The 22,818-nt window shown below is 35.4% G+C and overlaps 1 protein-coding gene across 1 annotated transcript in view; it reads left to right on the top strand.

Moving 5' to 3' along the window:
* LOC129269399 (neurogenic locus Notch protein-like) overlaps window positions 1-22,818 on the top strand; it is a 50,604-nt gene that overhangs the window by 3,996 nt on the left and 23,790 nt on the right. Inside the window, exons 2-22 of the mRNA XM_054906895.2 lie at window positions 6,814-6,939; window positions 7,906-8,039; window positions 8,984-9,215; window positions 10,033-10,110; window positions 10,687-10,800; window positions 11,435-11,548; window positions 12,252-12,365; window positions 12,971-13,084; window positions 13,560-13,673; window positions 14,228-14,341; window positions 15,093-15,203; window positions 15,850-15,975; window positions 16,353-16,466; window positions 17,455-17,568; window positions 18,206-18,319; window positions 18,866-18,979; window positions 19,633-19,746; window positions 20,521-20,637; window positions 21,185-21,298; window positions 21,822-21,935; window positions 22,450-22,563. Coding sequence (XP_054762870.2) covers window positions 6,814-6,939; window positions 7,906-8,039; window positions 8,984-9,215; window positions 10,033-10,110; window positions 10,687-10,800; window positions 11,435-11,548; window positions 12,252-12,365; window positions 12,971-13,084; window positions 13,560-13,673; window positions 14,228-14,341; window positions 15,093-15,203; window positions 15,850-15,975; window positions 16,353-16,466; window positions 17,455-17,568; window positions 18,206-18,319; window positions 18,866-18,979; window positions 19,633-19,746; window positions 20,521-20,637; window positions 21,185-21,298; window positions 21,822-21,935; window positions 22,450-22,563 — 2,520 coding nt within the window. The remainder of the gene's footprint in view (window positions 1-6,813; window positions 6,940-7,905; window positions 8,040-8,983; window positions 9,216-10,032; window positions 10,111-10,686; window positions 10,801-11,434; window positions 11,549-12,251; window positions 12,366-12,970; window positions 13,085-13,559; window positions 13,674-14,227; window positions 14,342-15,092; window positions 15,204-15,849; window positions 15,976-16,352; window positions 16,467-17,454; window positions 17,569-18,205; window positions 18,320-18,865; window positions 18,980-19,632; window positions 19,747-20,520; window positions 20,638-21,184; window positions 21,299-21,821; window positions 21,936-22,449; window positions 22,564-22,818) is intronic.

Raw genomic sequence — 22,818 nt, 5'->3', positions numbered from 1 at the left:
ATTTACTCTCATCATCTTTTGTATTCATATTTTTTTCATACAAATGGGAATAGGTTTTCCAGTGGTCAATGTCGACATTTCTTTTTGTTTCGATGCCAATTAATAGTTGTGTCGAATTGGTTATTACATGTACCATGGTAACAAATTGCTAACTATATCTTACCGGGTTTAAATGTATACTCCAAGAAAATCTACCGATAATGTATTTCCCTCGAAGAATGTACACGTACCACTTCAATGCAACAACATCAAGATCCGTGACATAGTGGAGCTCTCTACATTGGGAGAACGGGGTTGTATAAATATTACACTGACATCCACTTGTCGGATCATGTCTGTTGCGAATAATATGCATGTTATATATATATATATATATATATATATATACAGTATATACATGTATATATAGTGCAATATTGTAGATTTAAGTCTTATTCTGAATAGATCCGAAAGATGAGAGTAATTGCTCTTGCTTACATCAAAGGTAAATTAAAAACAAAATACTCCTATCATATATCCAAGCATCATTGAAAAAGAAGGAAACATCTTGCCTTGTTATCAGTTTTTTTTTCATTTTGCCACTCTGACGAGTTGTCAATTCTTATTGATTATCCCATACTGCCCGCGTCTATCGCTTCCAAGGAAAGTCACACGTGTCAGTATTTACAGTTCTACAGAAGCAAAGTGACAGAATATTAAACAACAACCATTCAGTGATGACAGCTTGTGGAACGTGCTTTGGGAACACTGAACTTTCTACATTTAGTAGGAATATTGACAAGTGAAAAAAGATGCTCCTCAAAATGTCTGACCTAAGTTGGGAAGCAGCATTTGGATCTATATAGTATCTGACGTTCTTCTAAAATGAATTTGCTTATATCAACTATAACTATGGGGCTATTTTTGTTTTCATTTTATTGTAAATTTCAATTCCTATTTACTTGGCAGCGTGTGTTATTGCAATTATTAACCTTTACAAACATTCCGTATAATAGCATTCATCACCCCCATTACAGGGGCGGATCCAGCATTCGTCAATAGGGGGGCCCGGACGATAAAACTCTAGTTTTAGACCTAGAACGGGACACTCTATTCATTTTTTGTAAATCATGAAAGGGATGAGAAAGGGGGATCTTCCTACATTAATAATTCGAGCACAAAGGGCGAGCAGAAAACTTGATATTGTGATCTGAAACTGGATAACTGAATGAACATGCGCGCGCGTGTTTCAGATTTAGACCTAGAATCTAAGCATTCTAAATACATTTTTTATCATGAAAATAAAAGCGAGCGCGAAGCGCGAGCTTAAAATATTTGATATTCCGATCTGAAAAGGGGGGTCAACATCAGCTTTTTTTTTCAAACACTTTGTAGGAAAATTGTGAGGTGGATATAAATCGCACTTGATAAAGAACTGATATTTTCATTATCACTTTGAGTTTGAGACATAGGACCGTGACATCCTTAGGACATGTTTTCATATGAATATGATGACTATATATCTTCCTATTCATCTTGCTAAGCGAGAGATTAAACAAAAGGGACAATTTAATTATTAAATTGATATCTTATTTATTGATGCATAATGAGGGCGCGGAATCTGATGATATTATGGCCTGAACACTGTACATTTCAAGCACTTTTTTATTATGAATAGGATGCATCAGTAATCAGTTGATATATATTTGACCATTAATGCGAGCGCAAATCGCGAGCCGAAATTTTTGATAAACTGTCATGAAAAGGTGATTTTTAAGTGGTTTGTTATATAATCAATATTGAGACATACATAACCCGCCAATCAAAATGCAAGCATGGCAGCGCTAGCTGATACGTTTTGACAATCAGACCTGAAAAGGGATATTTTGAAAACTCAATGGAATACATGAAAATAATAGGTACCTGATAAATAAAAATTCGCGAGCTCGCAGGGCGAGCGGAAAATGTTAATAAAACTGACATTTTTACAGAGCACTTTTTAAAAATCAATTTGTAAATCACACAAATCAATGAAAGTTCGATTTCCGAGGAGGAATATGTTTTGTATATTGACTTCCAAGCTTGATATTTAAGCTCCATGTTGAACAAGATATGTGAATCACCTATAACAGGCAATGCGAGCGCGAAGCGTGAGCGAATATTTTATATAGTGACATGAAATATTTTTTTTTCCAAGTCTTCCTCTCATCTTATTTTATTCACTCGTCTTCCTCCTCTTCTTTTTTTCTCTTTTTTTTCCTTCCTTTTTTTCTTTCTTTCCCTTTTTTTGCTCCGCCAATAGGGGGGGGGGGGGCGGGCCCCTCGGTCCACCACCTGGATCCGCCTATGCATTAGATCTAATTTAACAATTTCTTCAAAACAAAACATACAAAAAGTAATGCCACGTTACTTTGCACAAGTTATGTTAGAATTCGGCATTGAAACATGGCAATCGCGATGCTGTAGATTAAACATTATCATGATCCCATTTCGCAACACAGAAAAGCATTAATGATTTTACGTCACATTTGTTGTATATCACCAAAGTTCACCCATTTGGACGGATAAATCCATGCTCTGTTGTATATGGCTAATTTATTGATTTATGGATCCGTGTGCTAGGAAGTAGCCACAGTTTCTTTGTTATACATTTGCTTCATGCATAATCATGAGTTAGTGTCGCTCCTTACATCACTCCTACAATGCTTAGGTAATCAGCAATGGAAATTATGAATACGGATGAATGAAAGTTGTTTTCTTGCAAATTGTTATTATCTGTGTTACTTTTAACATATTTACTATATTATTCGTTTGTTTGAACGTGATATTGAAACAATCTTTACGCAACTCAATGTGAGCGAATCTCTTAGAAATACTCTTTCACTTTGAGTCAGCACACGTTTAAGTATTGAGTCTATAAAAGAAAATGTGAAAATCAGGATTAGCGTTAATTAGTGCTCGAATTGATGTAAGGATTCAAGTTTTAGTGATAGACATTTTCCATTCAGGCAGCTTTCACCAGAGAAAATGGCCTTGATTGAATCTTGCTCATGGGTGGAACTCATACATGTATGTACATGCAAATGAACATTCTGCATAGATAGTAAATCTAAATGCCATTGCAAACATTGCGACTGGTCTCAGACCCACTTTTGGAACGATATGAATTTTGCATAGTTAATGAAAATGTAAACGAATGGAATCTTAGTATTTAAGTTTGCAAATAATTGAGAGAATATCGAAATGTGTTAACCTCTAGTACGGAGTATACCACAGTAGTCTTGAAATCGTACATGGCATTGCAATATATGACGTCATTGTGATTACTTAATGTACATTGTAGATATAGTTTTATACCCCATAAAATGAGGAATGTTTACTTTAGTCTGGAGTTTGAATTTCAGTATTATTATGCTGATTCAGAACATAGGGTAGTAAATTATTGCGTATATGTGCTCGTTTTTAGCACTTCGGGTGCTAATATAGACGTGACGTGCTATATACATGTATTTTACGAGTAGACATTCTCAGTGTGCTGCCTTTAGCACCACAGGTGCTGAGAATAAGCACTTGAAGTGTAGTTACCAAATAGGCTTCTATAAGTGCTGAATTTAGCTCTTTATTTTTCAGAGTCCAGAAGATGTGCGGTGACCTTATAATGCACATGATCGGATATCACTTTTCTTGTTACACCTTCGTACACAGATTTGTATCTTGAATCCGTAGAACTACTCCTTTTCACCTCGGATCAGATTACTGCAGACTACAAATAAAAGTCTCATCATCAGGCTTTGCCCAAGGAAAGTAAATATGCAAATATTAGCACCATGGATTAGCGCTGCAGCGCTCAGGACTTCTTCTAGTTTCACTCTCTGTCGACTGAGCCCAAGGCCATGACACAAACTGTTGTCTAATGATATCAACTGCCACTGTCAGACACCTGTGAATTCAATTTGAAATATCCTGAATATACAGTATATACATGTATATATGCTCCTTTTAAAATCTATGATTTTTTTCTACGGCATTTACTAAACCATTTATGATTATTATTATTATTATTATTACTAATATATATATATATATATTAGTAAACTAAAATTAGTTTACTAAACCTTTTGTGATTATATATATATATACATGTATATATAAACGGGGTTCTAAAGCGGGGGATAGTCTGAACACAGTGTACATGTATCTGTGTGTGACTGCTTGAGAAACACGTTGATGCAGTATGTTTTTTTTGGTGGGGGGCAAGGGCCCCCCTTAGCCCCCCACCCCCCCACCCCCCATTGTACGCCAGTGTTCTTAACGTTCGAGATATAGTTATGTTAAGTGAATACGTGTCATCGAGTCGGTGCGGATGTTTTATTCGAAATTCTCTGCCATAGAAACAGAAGACATATATGCTTCTCAGCTAAAGGATCCGATTCGACAACTTGTGAGATGACAAATTGATGTTGATGAAGCGTTCCCTTTGAAACCTCATTATAGAGATTTCTTTTCGGCTCGGTGTAAAAATGGCAGAGGTAAAAATGGCAGAGGTAAAAATGGCAAAGGTAAAAATGGCAGAGGTAAAAATGGCAAAGGTAAAAATGGCAAAGGTAAAAATGGCAGAGGTAAAAATGGCAAAGGTAAAAATGGCAGAGGTAAAAATGGCAAAGGTAAAAATGGCACAGGAAAAAATGGCACAGGTAAAAACGATAGAGGTATAAATGGTCAGTTTTAAACCCCCATGCCAAAAAACCCAAAAGCCCCTCCATATACAGTAGATTAAATATGAAAGGTTCTGAGAAGAAATTTGGAATTATAATGTTTGACTAATGGAAAGAGTAACATTTTCAAATGATGCTGTAGATCTTCTGCACCAAATTGATAACACTTGAGTTGGTATTTCTTATTTTTTCTTGGACTTACATGCACGGTCTTCTCATGTCAAATCGGTCTTCTAATATTCAAATTTGAAGCACACTTTGGATCCCAAGTATTATACTATTATTCATTACAGGGGAAATTCACACTGACATAAAGATTATTGTAGAAATAGCAGAAAATAATTAAAATGATACTGGTGGGGGTTTTAGGGAATCCATCAAAGATTTTAAAAGCTGTTAGAATTTTACATTTTAACGGTGACGTCATTTGCGAGCAGTTTTTCCCGCATATGGTGTAATAAAAAATATCAATGAAATGTCAATTTTAAAAAAAAAATGAAAATGGCTTTTATTGTAACATACAAATCATTTCACATCCGCACCTGAAATATTTTTTTTAGCAATCATGAACCACTGATTAAAATATTGAAAAGTATACATTTTGGTGCATTAAATACGGGGCAGCTGCTAGTATATGACGTCACAGATCATAAAAACTCAAACTTCTAATAACTATCTTAATCTTTGATGGGCTTGCCGCAAACTTTCACCAATATATTTTTCTGCTAATTTTACAGTAAACCATTTGTCAGGGTGAATTTCCCCTTCAAAACAGGTCGATAGAATGGTACCTAAGAAACACTTTAAAATTCAAATCCCTGATTCGCTACACATTTCAAAATTAATGCGGTAACCGTTACCATAGAAACTAGGTTAGGAACCTGACATCCACTTGGACTAGGTGCAATGAGGTATTGCTCTGAAAAACTGAACACTAGTTGCTATTATTATATCATTTACATTAAACTATATACGTATCATATCAATATCTATTCGGATCCATTATGATGTTGAAATATGAAAAACTGCTTTTATTGCAGAACGTTTTGTTATTTTTCTGTTATCCAAGTTATGCCAGTGGTTCAAAGAAATCCCGAACTTGTCTATTTCAGTGTGTTAATGGTAGCGCACATTGGTCTTTACATTAAAATTTGTTGGTTATGTATGGGATGAAGTGCTGTTCTACTATACGAACTGGCCAAGATAAATACTTTCATCAATAATAATATTCCGCATTTATATAGCGCTTAATATATCGGAACGACGTCTCTAAGCGCTTTACAGACATATTATTACCCCGGTCATCGGATCCTTGCATGCCCGCATACAATGTATGCACCTTCTCCACTCCCTGGGGAGCATTCCAACAAGAGTTCCAAGACTCAATTGCTAGGCATACTACATATAGGCTTTCACATCCTACCGGGTACCCATTTAACACCCGGGTGGAGAGTGGCAAAGTGTGGATTAACGCCTTGCCAAAGGACGCTAGGCCATGGTGGGATTCGAACACACGACCCTCTGATTACAAGGCGAGAGTCAGAATCATATCAACGATAAAGTATAGACCTAGAATGATGACAGAAAAATCCATTAAATATCTAATCAGTTCATAATACTCCTTTCGTCGAGAGGAGTCCATTCAAGTTCAATAACTATGACTGATATTAACCGAAAAGGTTCTGTTTTTTTCCTTGTTGATGTAGCATAATCATGATCTTTACCTCTGCCATTTTTACCTCTGCCATATTTACTTCTGCCATTTTTACCTCTGCCATTTTTACCTCTGCCATTTTTACCTCTGCCATTTTTACCTCTGCCATTTTTACCTCTGCCATTATTACCTCTGCCATTTTTACCTCTGCCATTTTTACCTCTGCCATTTTTACCTCTGCCATTATTACCTCTGCCATTATATCCTCTGCCATTTTTACCCGGCACCTTCTTTTCTGCATACCATATTCCAAGCAAGCACATCTCTTCAAACTTGCTGTAAGATTTTCATATGTTCTTAAGTACAGTTATACATGTTTGTTCTGAATTACAACGAACCGGGTACACCAGTTTCGAAAATTCAGTAATGTCCATTTCATCTCTTTTATTTTGGTTTGACTTGCAGGATGTAACTCCAATCCGTGTTTAAATGGAGCCACATGTATCGACAATGAGGATGGGACAGTGTTCTGCCAGTGTGCGTATGGGCCCAACCAGGTTTACCACGGGGAATTCTGTGAGGAATTGTTAGGTAAGATATAACTATACTTTGGGTGAGGTCTGCTAGGGGGTAGATTTTTTTTGTTAGAGGGTAATTCCATAAAATATGTACATCCGACCCCTATTTATGGGACCTTCATGACATTTTCTGTCTCTAATTTCTTCTTTTGACAGTATGTAATGCTCTCAAATGACCATGACTTGGTCAGTTTATGAAGTGAAGTAAAACTTGAGAAAAATGGGGGTCGGATGTACAGAAAGGTTGATTATTTTATGGAATTGCCCCAGAGCAACATTGTGTTCGAAATCAGGGAAAGAGTATCTGATAGCATAATGAAGTCAGTCTGTCTTGTAATATTGGGATGGATTATAATTTTCTGACACCGGACTACGAAAAACTCACTGTAATGATCTAGGACGTAACAATACATGTATGTGTCGAAGTCAATTAATATGCTGTAATTTGTAATAACATTCTACATCGCTTGCTGAATTCTGCAAATATCCCAATGCGAAAATTGAGAAAAACGAATTTATAACCAAATGACGCAAGGAGGGAATATACATATCCATTACTTAGGCCTACTGGTCGAGAAGAGAAAGATTAAGAAAGAAAGAAAGACTAAGAAAGAAAGAAAGAAAGAAGAAATAAAGAAAGATAATAAAACAGAAAAAGTAAAGAAGGAAGAAAGAAAGAAAGAAAGAGGAAAATAAAGAAGGAAAGAAAGAAGGATAGAAAGAAAGAAATTAAAGAAGGAAGAAAGAAGAAAGAAAGACAGAAAGAAAGAAAGAAAGAGAGAAAAAAAAAGAAAAAAAAAGGGGGGGAAATAAAACAGGTTGTTGAAGTAGATCAGATGCAGAGGATGCGGCACGAAGTTGAAGATACACTATCAAAGTTTTAAATATATTTATGATGGTAGACGAAACAATTATGATTCTAAAGTTTAAGAATTGTTTACACCTCCAAGACCTTTATTTTTTTAAACGTGTCTCACAGTTTCAAGAAGTAGTGAGGAATGCTCTGAGCACTTTTATACAAAGTCCGGAACATTAACATCACCAAATTATCCAGCATTGTACTTCCCTGCATTAGACTGTTACCATATCATTGGTTATCCGGGCGGAAAGAAGGTAAGTAGGCCTTCTTGCTTTCTCATGGATGGCGATGAAAATTTTGATCAATTGATTCTAATGTCATCTATTTCTGTCAAAGTTATTCAACATATTTGGCTTCAGGTTTATAGTGGCAAACACAATATTCTCTTACCACTTTATATTATGTCGTCCCCTTTCTTCAGATACCCCCCCCCCCCCCGAAAAAAAAACGATACCAGACAGCTTTAAACCATCACAATATTTCAATTTTTATAAGTATTTATATTTCGCTTTACTTGTAACATGTCTAAGGTCTTTTTACTATCCTTTTTGACATGATATTAATACGATGTTCCTTTCCATGTTTCATGCCTCTTCGTATACACTCGACAGGGTTCTATATAAAAAATGGGTCAATTTCTTCAATAGGACAACACTGTATTCTTTTAAGGAAACATTCATGCAAATAAATAAACAAACGAATAAATACAAAAAAGTAAAGAAATACATAAATCAATAACTAATAACTAAAGTTAGAGATACTCCCTTCCGGGTTTCTGTGGGAGAGGGTGACCGCCCAGACATCCGGTGCATATACGACACGTATATTCTGTCGATAAAGACTATTAAAATATCCATTAATTTGGAAAAGAAATAATTTGTAAAACGATGAAAATGCATTATCACTTAGTGTTGGAAAAGAAAAAACTTAAGGTCTAAAATTTTCCAAATCTGTCCATGGGAATTATTTTTAGTTACTGGAATGTACGCAAACGTTGAAAAAATATCAAATGATTGATTACTTTGAATTTTGTTAAAGTCCTATTCTGATGAAGAAGTATTCTAAAAAAAATCTTTGTAGCTCGTTCCTGTTAAGGGATTTTGTAAAAAATATGTTGCAGTATATATAAATATCTCATCTTGACTCGTACTTTAAGGAACATGTTCTTCTTGTATACCTAATCCTCTTATGTCCTCAGATTCGAATCTCTTTCAACGGGCCAATTGACATCGAAGAATTTAAAGACGAACTCGTATTATCAGCAGGGCCTTTGATCAACATTGGAGTCGACCCATCCCTGCGCGTTCTCTTCAGTGCTGGCCGTATCGAATCACCATCTGATGTCGAGTTCTCATCTGACGTTATTTGGGTGAACTTCTTTACAGATAGAAATGTACAAAGGATGGGCTTTAGTTTTTCTTGGCTATTTGGTAAGTCGTCTATTTCTCTCCTCTATCTTACATATTTCCATCTCAAAATAGGCGCAATTATCCTGGCTACGTATAAATTATCATGACAGTAGTAAAAAGAAGAACACCTGTCGATATTCTGAGAACAACTATTACTCTTTTGGGGGTTATTTTTTTAATTGCCTTATGCTTAATACAAAATAAAACAATTCATTCACTTATAGAAATATGTTAAACCATGGACCCAAAAAAAGATGAACATTCATCGCCTAGTCAATTGATTTACTACACATGTGACTGCCATTGGCTTCAGAATAACATTATCTCCACATTTGTCTACTTTGATTATATAGTGGTCCGTCAATTAGAGCATGAGTAAAAGAATCAATTACACGATCATGTGCAAAGTTGCAAACTGTATGCGCAAAAGATAATGAAACAATTAAACCGTGGCAAGTCAGTGTACAATTATGGTTTACAATTGGTAACATTAGTTACATCTAATCTGGGAATATGTATACATATTTCAAGATATTTCAAGGCTACATTGTGATTGATTATCATTTACAACCCCATTTTACCAAGTTTTCCTCCTATATTCCAGAGATTCTACACTACCCAGTATTTAGAATGGTGAATATAAATATTTACAATAGAATATTTATCGTCTGAAACAATACAAATTCGCATTCCAATTAACTTCACCTTTCAAGAGATATATAGCTGTGGAATTTCTTACCGATTTGATCATTATTATCCTGCTCTTACGTCATGTACATTGTATAAAGTTTGAATATCTATTCAATAATTTTGTTATGTTCACATTTTCTTTGGTCAGATGCCGATGAGTGTGTTGGTGACCCATGTAACCCAGGACAGGCTTGCATTGATTTAGAATTCAGCTTCACATGCGTTGGTGAGTAATACGTTTATTATTTCTTGTTGAATCTTGTTGTACTTTTACTTATTAAGTTTTATACCAAAACCTGTCTGTACCACCCATCATGGTAATCACACTTAATCTAATGAAATAGTACGTGACTATTCTAGAAAATACGAGTATTGAAATGAGTTCAATTGTAACCAAAATAGTAACAATAGTTCTGTATCAATAGCCCTTAAGTTCGGAAAATAATATCACCAGGCTAATCATATGCGAGTTAAAAGCAGGTTTCTTGCTTTTTTTGTTTACTTTACCTTCATGTATTGAATTTTGCTCTCAGCATCATTATTATTGTTTAATCATCTGCGTTATTGTTTATTGTGTCATGACATCCCCCATTTCAAACTACTACCATGACAACTGCTTCACCTTGAAATTAGTCGTTGTCTCAATATTTAAAACATACAGGAATACGACGATTCATTGCTCATAGAAAGTTATTGATAGAAAAAATACATCACTGTTAATTGGAAGTTTAAAATCTTTGTCATCTATTCATTTTCATCCCTTACAATATAACCTTTTTTCTCTCTTGGTTTGATACACCAGATATCGACGAATGTGCAAGCGACCCTTGTCTAAATGGGGGCACGTGTTTGAACGGCGATAACACATTCACTTGCGTCTGTCCCACCGGATATAGGGGTGTCAAATGCGAAGAGAGTAAGTTATTTATTTGTTTTATTATTATTATTATTATTATTATTATCAGTTTTAACTGGATTCTTTTATTTCAATTGAGAAGTATGAAATTCTTCCCTTGTCTTCTATTTATTTGCAATGTCATGCACGCACAGTGAACTATTTCCCAAAACTACTGAATTCGTTCTTCTGAAAAAAAAACTAAAGACATGAACACACTTTATCAGTCATGAATTGCAACGACAGAAAGAAGACGGAGGTTTTGGTGTTCAGATAACCAAAATGTATCATGATCACTTGACATACTCTGGTCGCCATACAAAATATCTTAGACATAGAGATGGTGAACAGATGCTTACTAGAACGTCAAACTGAAGTTAAAATATGAGCATCATTAATCGTAGACTTAGCCAACGTGCTCAGAAATATATGATTTTTTTTTCTATTCATTGCATTTGCCCTCGCAAAATGAGAAATCCTAAAGACATCGACAATCGGTTCAAACACATAAAATCTTTGTTTCAGGTAAATGTAAGCCATACGGTTTAGGGTTACATAGCAATGTTATGAAATATATTATGTGAACGACACATCTTACAGTTCAAATAATCTTTACTTTAAAACGTGATATTATTTGTTCTTTTCTTTTATCCAGTTATTGACCCTTGCCTTGCCATGCCTTGTTTCAACGGCGGGATCTGTCAGTCAAACCGTCTGGACTTCACATGTACATGCGTTAATGGATGGACTGGCCCTACGTGTCAAGACGGTAAAGTTTTTGTGTTTTTTTTTTCATATAGTTTTATTACAATTACCCTGATACTGATAGGAAGTCTCTCAAGGGGAATGGGAAGTCGTCCTCAGGGGTATCGCCATATTTAAGGTGTGCTCTGGAGTCCTGGAGTTCTGCTCATCGCGTACTCTCGAGTATTTTTCATTGGGAAATTATCATGTGTTTGCCTGCTATCTGAAACTTTCCAACCTTCGTGTGTGGCCCAAAATAAAGGATCTTAATTGTAGATGTCAGAAAATTAACAACAACACATTGACATTCGTTTCTAGCATGTTTGCAGCAATAAAAATAACGTATACGTATTGTTAGATAGTTTTTGTAACTTAGTTTTGTACCGACGCAGGCTACTGATGAAGATACGGGGTAGCTAGTCATTATTTGTCTGATTTGATCAAGAAGTAAAAAAAATCATTGATGTGCCCCCTTCATTTCTAATGTGAGTGCTACATGTGTACTAATAAATCTACATGGGAGCGGACCAAAAAGAAGAAGAAAAAATACTAATTTTGGTACCGTCCAGAGTGGACACAGACGATGCCTCGATTGTCAAAGATCATGTATGGCTATTCGTTTATATTGATATCACACCACTTAGGTATCAATATATTATGTGTTTGGGTACATAATGATATCAATCAATTAATCAATTCTTTCTCATGAAATTTGCATTATGTTTCAGACTTGGATGAATGCTTGAGTGACCCGTGTGAAAACGGAGGCACTTGTAACAATGGCCGTAATATGTACACGTGCACATGCGCACCTGGATGGACGGGGACTAACTGCGAAACTGGTAAGACCTATATACACGTCAAAGATTGTTGTTTTATTAAATACTATCGAATGCTCCACAACGGTAACAAGCAAGGTAAAGAAAGGCGAGATATTACAGATAATGCTAAGACAGGGATGAAAGAGGTGGGGGAGGGGGGGGGGGGGCTGAGAGCAAATGAGATGAAAATGAACATAGTTATGCTGAAACATTTTAGAACCCAGAAAACTAACAGTGCTCTTTAATTTTTTATTAAGACACAAAAGCGAAAGAATGAGAGAAGAGTCAGTTAATTGAAGAAAAAAGGGACAGATACCGACACAAAGAGAGCGAGAGCGAAAAAATATGGATAGACATGAACATTTCAGGAAGATAAGAAGGATAAACGATCAAATTTTAGTTGATTTTTTTAATAAATATTGATAAACGATTTGCTAATAGTTGACCAACCGAACTGTTTACCCTATCTATAAAAGATAGGGAAAGCCGACCAAACCATTGATGAATATGTCCTTAAAAGTGATTATTGTTAAATGTTAGTCAAATGGCTATATGTTTTACAGTCTTGATATTGGACCTCCAAAATCAAATATCAAATGAGTTTACCTTTTCCTTCCATTTTACAGAGATATTAGAATGTGCTTCTGGTCCATGTCTGAATGGGGCTCAGTGTTTCGAGGGCATCAATGCCTATACCTGCGTTTGTGTTCCAGGGTTCACAGGCGACAACTGTCAGACCAGTAAGTTTGCTTATCACTATGCCATTTATGTTTCCTTCACTGTGACCTAAAAAGCTAAGAATATGTTGTCCATTGATAGATGGTGGTATCAAGAGCATTTCCATACGTTGGACATTTTTCCAATGAGGTTTTGATATACTTGTTCATCTGTATGTTCAACTGTGCTTATCTCTGTAAAGTACCTCCTTCCAAACTTCTCATTCATTCTCTAGACTCTTCTATTGGTTTATCCCACCAACCTAATCTAAATTGTTACCTTAAGGTACATGATTTGACCTAGACTTACAGTGAGGCTTAATTTTATAATTACTATGAATTTCATGAAATAAGTCACCTTTAGACAGACTCATATCAGTACATTTATATACCTTTTAAGCCAAATTAATATAGTGCAAAGCTACTTCTCGAGCATATTTAACAGGACAATGTTGGAATATCAATTTTGAAATTTGACTTTGATTTCTCCCCATTCCAGATATTGATGAATGTGCCAGCACCCCATGCTTAAATAATGGTGGTTGTATTGATGGTGTCAATCGTTATATATGTTCCTGTCTGCCTGGTTACCAGGGCGTTCACTGCGAGAGTGGTAAGAAGGGATCCTATTTCATTTTTTTTCGTTTTGTCTTGGAACGGAAACTGCATCATTCGATCTCAAATCGCAGCCATGCACACCAGCACCCCCCCCCCCCCCCAGAAATATAGCCCAGACTGACCAATCATGTGTAACTCAAAATACCGTATATGTTTTACGAGGAGTTAGTTCCCTAGGTGCGACTGCCGCGATAAAGAGTTGTTGGTCAATCATGGTTATGACGTCATTATTATGTCGCATACCTCTGAAAAAAAAACAAGCTGATTTCCTCGCATTCCAGTCCATCTGTTCATCTTAATCACAGATGTCTGATATAACATTGCGTACGTGTGGCATAATCATCACAAATACAAATGTGTAGTCATTGACAATAATAAGCCACCGGAATGATAATGAAATATTTGGAGTTCATTCGGATTATTCATTTAATGAAAGTCGGGTAGTATGATATTATTTTTATTCAGTTCGATGACTGTTTTCCTTTGGCTGCTATTTATCTTCCTTTATGAAATAATCTAAAAATATATATTTTGATTTCATTATTCCAGATATTGACGAGTGCGCGAGCAATCCTTGCCTTAATGGTGGTACATGTACCGATCGAATCAATAACTTTGTTTGCACCTGCCCGCCCGGTTACACTGACTCAATCTGCAGTACTGGTAAGTATCAGTGTTACTGCCATGTTGGGTTACTCATGCAAAAGCGCAGATCCAGGGGAAACGTCATGCCTATTCACCAACGTTTGCATTGATTATGCTTTTCTTTAATTATGATGAAGTTTCTCCCTCATTTTAATTGATTACAAATTCCTACATATTTTCTGCTTGTCAGATTTTTGTGTGGATTTGTGTTTGTGGGGAGGGGCGAGGAAACTCTGTTTTTGTTTTCTTGGTTATTCAAGTAAGTTGCTGGCGAAATTCATCCACGATTTCCCCCTCCTTGCCTGTCATGATATGAAGTCCTACATCCGCTTCTGTGAGGGGTGAATTTATTTGGGAGGTTTGGCAATGGGGTATAAATATTTATCTGTATATAACTCCAGGGTTTTTTTAAGACATTTTTTTTTGGGGGGGGGCATAACTACGATTAAAGAGTCAGTGGATTATCTCGGGTGATTAAAAAATGAAATCTTATGTTCATCGTAGCCTTCACATTCTATTCTCTTCCCAAGAGTTTAATCGAGGACCCCTCGATAGACCAGCAGCGCCATGATTGATGCTGCTGAGTAGGGCCATCCTCCAGTTTTTTCATTTATCAATTCACATGTATAATTTTATATGTATTGTTATTTGTTTTTTAACGGAAATAAATTCAAATTCAATCAATAGCATTGGTAATTTATTCACCTGTAAAAAAAAAATGGCCAAGATGTAGAAGCCCAAGTTCATTCTTGATCTCTATTTTTCTCAGAAATCAGCGAGTGTGCATCTGATCCTTGTGTCAATGGTCGCTGCTTGGATGATGTCAATAGCTACTCCTGCGTGTGCAACCCAGGGTGGACCGGTGTCAACTGTGACATTGGTAAGTCAGAGAATCTGAATTAATTGATAAGGTCCGTATACCTAGTTCAGAAAACGGATAGTAGACTTTTGACTGAACCGTTATTCACGGGATGAAACAATTATATATTATTGCAAGAATATCTTTCTAGCCCTTACAGTTAATACCATACACACCTATAATATTCAGTTAAAAAGGTCCAAAGCTATGCCTGCGGTGGGTCGTTATATTTCAAGAATTAGTGTAAATCATTTCCCTGACCTACTGCACTACTCTTGCCTACACCAAGACTGCGTGATCATAACTTCGATACTCAAGCCAGGGAGTATGATCACGTACATGCATCGGTGGCGATCCTAAGGGAAAATCTGGAAAAAAAGAAAGGAAAAAAGAAATTGCACTGTATGCTTACAGATCATGTTTAATTAGACGTTGCCTCTTTTTGGACAATACATTAATTATGTCATAGGCGTGTATTCAGAGGAAGGGGGGTGGGGGTAGAAAGCATATGCCCCCTTCTCAACCCTGTTCTAGGTTAATGATCATTATTGATTGAATAAGTATAATGTTGCTCTCCCCAATCTCAGAGAAGTTTTATTAAATAAAACGCCATCCTACCTTCTATGTTCTTGTTATTAATTTGCCTATGTCTTCATCTCCTTTACAGATATCAACGAATGTCTATCAAATAGTGGGTTCAATCCATGTCAGAATGGTGGAACTTGTGTAAATGGTCTAAATATGTACACGTGTATGTGCCGACCAGGATATACAGGGGTTAACTGCGAAGTCGGTAAGTGCTATATTATTGTTGTTTTAAATTCAGTTGGAAGTCAAATGTCTAATATTCTGTATACTTAAGATTAGTTGTCTTTTGAAGAAATAGACTTAGGAAAAAAATGATGTTAGAAAATATGCAATAATCGCTTTGTGATCGATTCTAAAAAAACTGTTCATCTAAAACCAGAGATGATAACGGTCTGAACACATAATATGTTTCTAATCTCGAAAAAAAATCGTTACTTTTAGTTTTACCGCTCTCTGTGGCGTAGTCCTGTGACTTCAACGCATGTAGAGATTAGTATATGATAGTTTTCTAAATTTATGATGGATTTTACCATTAAGTCAAAGTGAGTTTTTTTCTTCTTTAATGCATATTTAACTCAACAGATATTGATGAGTGCTCTTCAAACCCGTGTTTGAATCTCGGAACCTGTGTCGATGGTGTCAACTTCTATACGTGTAATTGCCAGGAAGGATTTGAAGGAACAAATTGTGGAATAGGTGAATATGCATACTTATTATTCTCTGTTTTCTTTTTTTTACATTAAAATGTTTCCAGATGGCTTAGTCTTTAAATTGTTAGATTTGTAGTCACATTCCCTTTTTAAATAGTACATCATAAATAAATATAATATTTATTATTATCATTATCATTTGTTTCGCCTCCCAGGCACAGGTGACGCCAAACAAATAACGCTAATAATAAATATTATAATTGCTCCTATAGGTGCTCATAATATTACTCAATTGAACATTTTTTTTACCATTGATTCTAATAATTCATGTCATGAATGTTGATGGGTTTTGTTAACTGTAAAAGAATGTATAGGGTGTATTAAGGTTATGTTTCTTATTCAGATCTTAAATTGGCCTTAAATCGCCAACGGGGGGGGGGGGGGGGGGGAGATGGGCAAGTGTGATAAACATTTATTTGCGCTTTTCCTCAACGAAAAAGAAAAAAATGTGACATTCAGTTCTTCAGCTGAGATCTTTTTTCTATTATTGTTAACGGAAATCAAATCTGAATTATATTTCTGACCTTTTTGTTGTATAATTTTAAGTTTAAAACAGGTTTTTTTCTCCCCAATACACAATTATCAGAATCCCATGCTAGTATTATCTACTGAAATCTCACTTATGCATTACTCATTCAACCAACTGTTTCTCATTTAAATGTAAATAATTTATTTTATGTATATATACAATCTTCAAATGTAAATAATATGCAATGTAAACATTGCACAATTAGTCTTCGGACTACAGCATTGTATTCTGTTTTATATCTAATAAACCGAATTGAATTGAAATTGAATTAAATTCTCTATTATCGTTTTTACCATTTTAATGTCGTATGAAAATGAATAGGTGATAGGAAGGCCTCTTGCCCCCCATGTGGTACCTCGATCCTGAGTGACGTGGCGGGCATACACATAATGTAAACTGTAATTCATTTAAATGGAATCATTATGTGAATTTCTTTCCTTTGTAGACATCAATGAGTGCGCTTCCAATCCCTGCTTTAATGGAGGAACGTGTACTGACGAAGTGAATAGTTTCAGATGCACATGTCTTATCGGGTATCAAGGAGAGCGATGTGAAAGTGGTAAGCGGTTAATCGTTTTCTTTCCCCCAAGAGAATTAAAAATATAATCTGAATACGAACTCTTGTTTCAACCTTAAGTAGACAGTTTTTCTCCTGGACTTGAACGCTACGTCTGTGTTGGATAGCGAATCCACCTCCACCAAGTTAGCCTAGCAAACAACATTAAAATTAATTACATTAATAGCACATTGCTCTCCTAAATTTACAGTGATATATTGAATGACGTTCTTGGACTAACCAAACACAGTTCCCATTGTGTGAACATAAGTTCGCTTTCATTTTCAAAATTCGGCTGGTCTTGTAAAATACCTGTTCCAGTAGCAAAATTCCCATCCCCCCTTACCACCCCTGAGATGATCAAATACGTACGCATATATCATATGACAACCTTCCTTTAGAACAACTATCACCTGGTCTATCTACCATCGATGATGACCTAGCTAACCGATCCATAACAGAATTGCCCTTTAGAAGTTACTTCTTAGACAACCACTTGTAAGGACATTTACCTCTCGACAGTTAAACCAAGGACCAAGCTCTTTAGTAAAAAAAACACATCGGGACAAACGTCTCCCAAACGATCTCGAACGACAACTCTCTAGTGCCAATATTATGGGTTTGCTTTCCTTCCTTTTAGATACACCTGACTGTCAGCCTAATACATGCCTGAACAATGGTGTTTGTCAGGATCTCACCAATGCGTTTGAGTGTATCTGTCTGCCTGGCTGGACCGGAACAAGATGCGAAACATGTAAGCCAATTATATCTTATCTGTGCAATGGCTAGCAAAGAAATATGTTTGTTGTGTTGTCAATTTTCCTAATCTTTGCTCCTTGATATAAGCATATTTCAGTTCAACATGTCAGGTGCATTCACATGATACGTTAACAGTAGATTTGTATCCCATTTCATAAACCTATTCGTGACCGTTTTTTTTTTACGTGATCCATCGCATGTATTGTTCGTCCAAGTACTTCAATATTCAATGACCGCCATCTTCAGACACTTTGTATTGCCATTCAAAAGACGACGTTTTTATTCTACTCATATGAAGCTCGATCAAAAGATGACAAAAGCAATTTTAACATGTTATTACTTTTCTTAATGATAAGATTTGTTTGGAGCAGAAGGTGAATATCAGAGAACAAATAACGCCGGAAATATAAGAGATGGCAAACTAAATTACTAACTCATTGCATTGATACAAGAATAACATTATACAGATTGGAAGAATAGACAAATGTATTTAAGATGGTCCTCAGAAATACTGATTCTGATATTTTACCCTATTTTACAGCAATTAATGAGTGTGCATCAAATCCGTGTCAAAACGGTGCTTCTTGCCTCGACCAGCATCTCGGCTATCTATGCGCGTGCAGAGCAGGATATACGGGTACTAACTGCGAACAAGGTATGTTGGACCAAGGTTGTCTGGTGTTTGTAATGTTTTGAGAAATTGGGACTGAAATTTTCTAAAGACCTCATCATAATTTGAGAAATATTACATTCTATTTTAAATGCTTCTTTCAAATAAGCAACGATTTCAATCTAATACCATTATGGTGGCCTACATTAACTTTAGCTGATATTGGTTTGGATGGTTTAGAATCTGATTTATTACCTGAGAACAAGTTCAAGTTGGTGTAAAGACGTGCTTAGTCTGGTTACCTTCCAACTCCTTTATGAAGCCGTCCCAGGCATTTGAAACTTTATCAAACATTTCATTGAGTATTATGATGTTAAAATAGCTGCATCGGAAGAATTCACATAAAAAAAATGCTGTAACTGTAGAAGAATTTGTTTGCTTGATCGATACGAATATATTTCTTGGATTAAATAAATACAAATAATTTATTTACCTTTCATTTCTCCTTATAACTTTCCGCACATAGATTTACTTCTTTTCCTTACACCATTTTGGCCTCAATATCTGTTTCATAAATTTTCTTTTTTTTTCTGTATCATCCCTCTGTCTCTCCTTCTTCAATCCATAATATACAGTGTTCATATCTGCAAAGCAAATTTAACTTATACTTTGAATACCTATTTACCCTTCAATTTCAGAAATCAACGAATGTCTAAGCGATCCTTGCTTAAATGGTGGCTCATGCATTAATGGCATCAACATGTTCACATGCAACTGCATGCCAGGATGGGCAGGAAATATCTGTGAAACTGGTAAGGCGATTGTCACGATAATTGCATATTTCACTGTGTACGTCAAAAGGAAAATTAAGCATCTTATCCATTTCGAGCTTATTTGTAATGAATTTTGCACACTTATAATAAACCCTCACTTAAGTGGAAAATATTGAAATGGATCTAAGTTAATGATATTGCTAAACTCAGCATGCTCAGCAAAAGAAAAGCTATATGTACAATGTCGATACTTTACATTTTGATAAACAAGGAAAAACAAATTAAGAATGTAAAAAATGACATTGTCAGAATAGACAGTAAGTACAACTTTAATATAGGGAATTCACGCTTACGCGATAACATTGATTTGAGACTGGATGATTAAACAGATACCAAGATAATTAGATTGTTCTAACTATTTTACAATTGCAACAATGGCAGGCGCCCAATAAACTACAATTGTTGTCCTTGCATTTTGTTTCCAATGGACTTGTTCATAATCACAGATCACCTAAATTATTGCACCTATTTATTTATTGAAAAACAAATATTTTTTAAAATCCTGTTGTGACTAATTGTGAAAGCAGCATAGAGGAATCGTCGACTAACATATGCGAGATCGAATATTTTAGTCTCTCTGTATATAGTTGATTGTTATATACCAATAAGTTCATCACCCTGAAGGTCATTACGTGTGACGATTCCTTATATTATTAGACGGTGTTTGCGTTGAAAATGCGCCTATTTATATATCATTGCCACCCTACATCTTAAGATTAAGTGGAAAACTTATTTCTTCTTTTCTCTTTCTAGATCTTGATGAATGTGCAAGTTCACCATGCCAGAATGCAGGAATATGTATTGACCAACCAAACTTTGCCTTCGAATGTTTCTGCCAACCCGGATGGTCTGGTACATTCTGCCAAATTGGTAAGAATCGTTCCTTTACTTGTTGGTGCTTTCAAATATGTTTTCGAATGAATTGTTAAACCCTTTTCATCAGAAGATCGCTTAAAACTTACTTTTTGTAAGATAGATTTATTTCGGGTGGGTCGTCACAATGTTCTCGGCATTGCGTTGGTATATTCCTTTATCTTTTACCGATGTATGTAAGGTTAATTGAATTGAATTGAAATACGTCGTAATTTTTATCCACCGCCCCCTTCTTATATATGGCGCTTTGGAAACATAGTTGCGTATTGGAAAACAAATCCATTCGTTTACACCTCATAAAATGATCTTCCGAACACTATCAAAAGCGAATAAGATCATGATCTGAAAGCATATAACAGTTCAAAACAGCAAGAATAATGTGATAGACACAAGCAATTATAAAATTAGTTTTCCAGAACATGCCGAATTAAGAATAGCAAACTCGCAAGTGTTAATTCTAAAAAAATTCTCGTTTTTATTTCTATAGGCCTATCATATGCGATGATTTTCTTTCTTGTGTTAATTTATGTTCCATTCTCAACAGATATTAATGAGTGCCTATCGAAACCATGTTTGAATAACGCGACCTGCATCAGTGGGGGCAATATGTACACATGCATTTGTGCCCCTGGATACACCGGAACTAATTGTGCCGAGGGTAAGTTCGAAATTTTCCCTCCTTTTTAAAATGTTTTCTTACTACTTACTGCTCTGTTCTGGTACATTCTGTCGTTTGTTACTTATACACCTTTGATTTCAGAAGACTTTGACATTAGTTTAATAGTATTCATATAAACCATTATGAATGTATGTATTTGCAAGCCACTTGAGTATCATAAAATGTTGACGTGGACAGAAAAATATATATTCATTGTTGAAAAAAGATTTTTCGTTCTCTTGAGTATTATACAATTTACGTGGACAGGAAAATAGATAATGAATGTTATCATACCAGCAAGTCTATTCCAATTCGCGCAGTGAATAATTGATTTGATTTGATCAGTTTGATGACTGAATCGATGACACCGGTTACCTGTACCTTCTGGTTAGTTTTTACAAACTTTTTTTTTACAAGATTTGGCTGTTCTTGGGCTCTTTCTGATTGTGTTTTCCATTCCATGTGCAAGATTTTATGGCAAATGAGGAAAGAACGTTCATAATCATGATCCTCTCTTTTACAGACATCAATGAGTGTGAAGGTCAGCTGTGCAGTGGACGTGGTCGCTGTAACAATTTGGTTGATGACTTCTCATGCACATGTGAACCAGGCTATGAAGGTCGAGTCTGTGAGAATGGTAAGAAAATTATTGGTCCATTATGGTCAAGTGATATCTGTCTGTTTGAATCTATGACGCCAGATTTCAAAAGGAAATATTTTCACACGCATTTCTCTTCAATTTGTGTTACTTATTTATTGATATTTTTGCAAATGAAATCAATGTATCAATCAAATTTTGATTCAAGACAAAAGAAGTAATAAACCATAGGTGTACAATTTCAGTTGTAATCTCCAATTACAACTTCGTACAAACTTTTGCAGACGGTCACATGCAAATCGCCATGTGTTATAAAAGAACGTTTATATTTATATTTTTTCTATAAAGAAATAATCTCCTATGCAAATAGAAATGAATCAATTTTGCATTCGCAGAACACAGATATATTAACATTGATGTAATCGTTTACTGATATATTATTTTTTTTTCTTCAAATATTTGTATCAAATAGGCCCATTAATTGTGTTTTGATTATGATTTCCTATTCTCTAAAAATATTCTAACTAGATATCCTTGATTTCCATTCCTATAGAAATGGACAAGTGCGCAACCAACCCTTGCCAGAACTCTGGAACATGTACCAATTTCCTTACATATTACACTTGTGCTTGTGTGTTAGGATGGGAAGGAGAAAACTGTGATATCAGTAAGTATATACATACACGGAAAAAAAATCCCACGATACCCTTGGTGCAGTAGTTATAGACCTTAAAGGGATGGTCGAGGCTGGAGATATCTATATTACAATAAATATAGTAAATTTCACAGAGCAAAATTCTGAAAATTTGATCAAAATCGGATAACAAATAACGAAGTTATTGAAATTTAAAGATTTGCATTATTCCGGTAAAAAAATTCTAGGCATGTCTTCATGAATATTCATAAGGTGGGCTGATGATGC

Source organism: Lytechinus pictus, chromosome 10, assembly GCF_037042905.1.
Source record: "Lytechinus pictus isolate F3 Inbred chromosome 10, Lp3.0, whole genome shotgun sequence".
NCBI lineage: Eukaryota > Metazoa > Echinodermata > Echinoidea > Temnopleuroida > Toxopneustidae > Lytechinus > Lytechinus pictus.
Note: the sequence above shows the minus strand (reverse complement) of the source record. Positions and strands in the feature narration are given on the sequence as shown.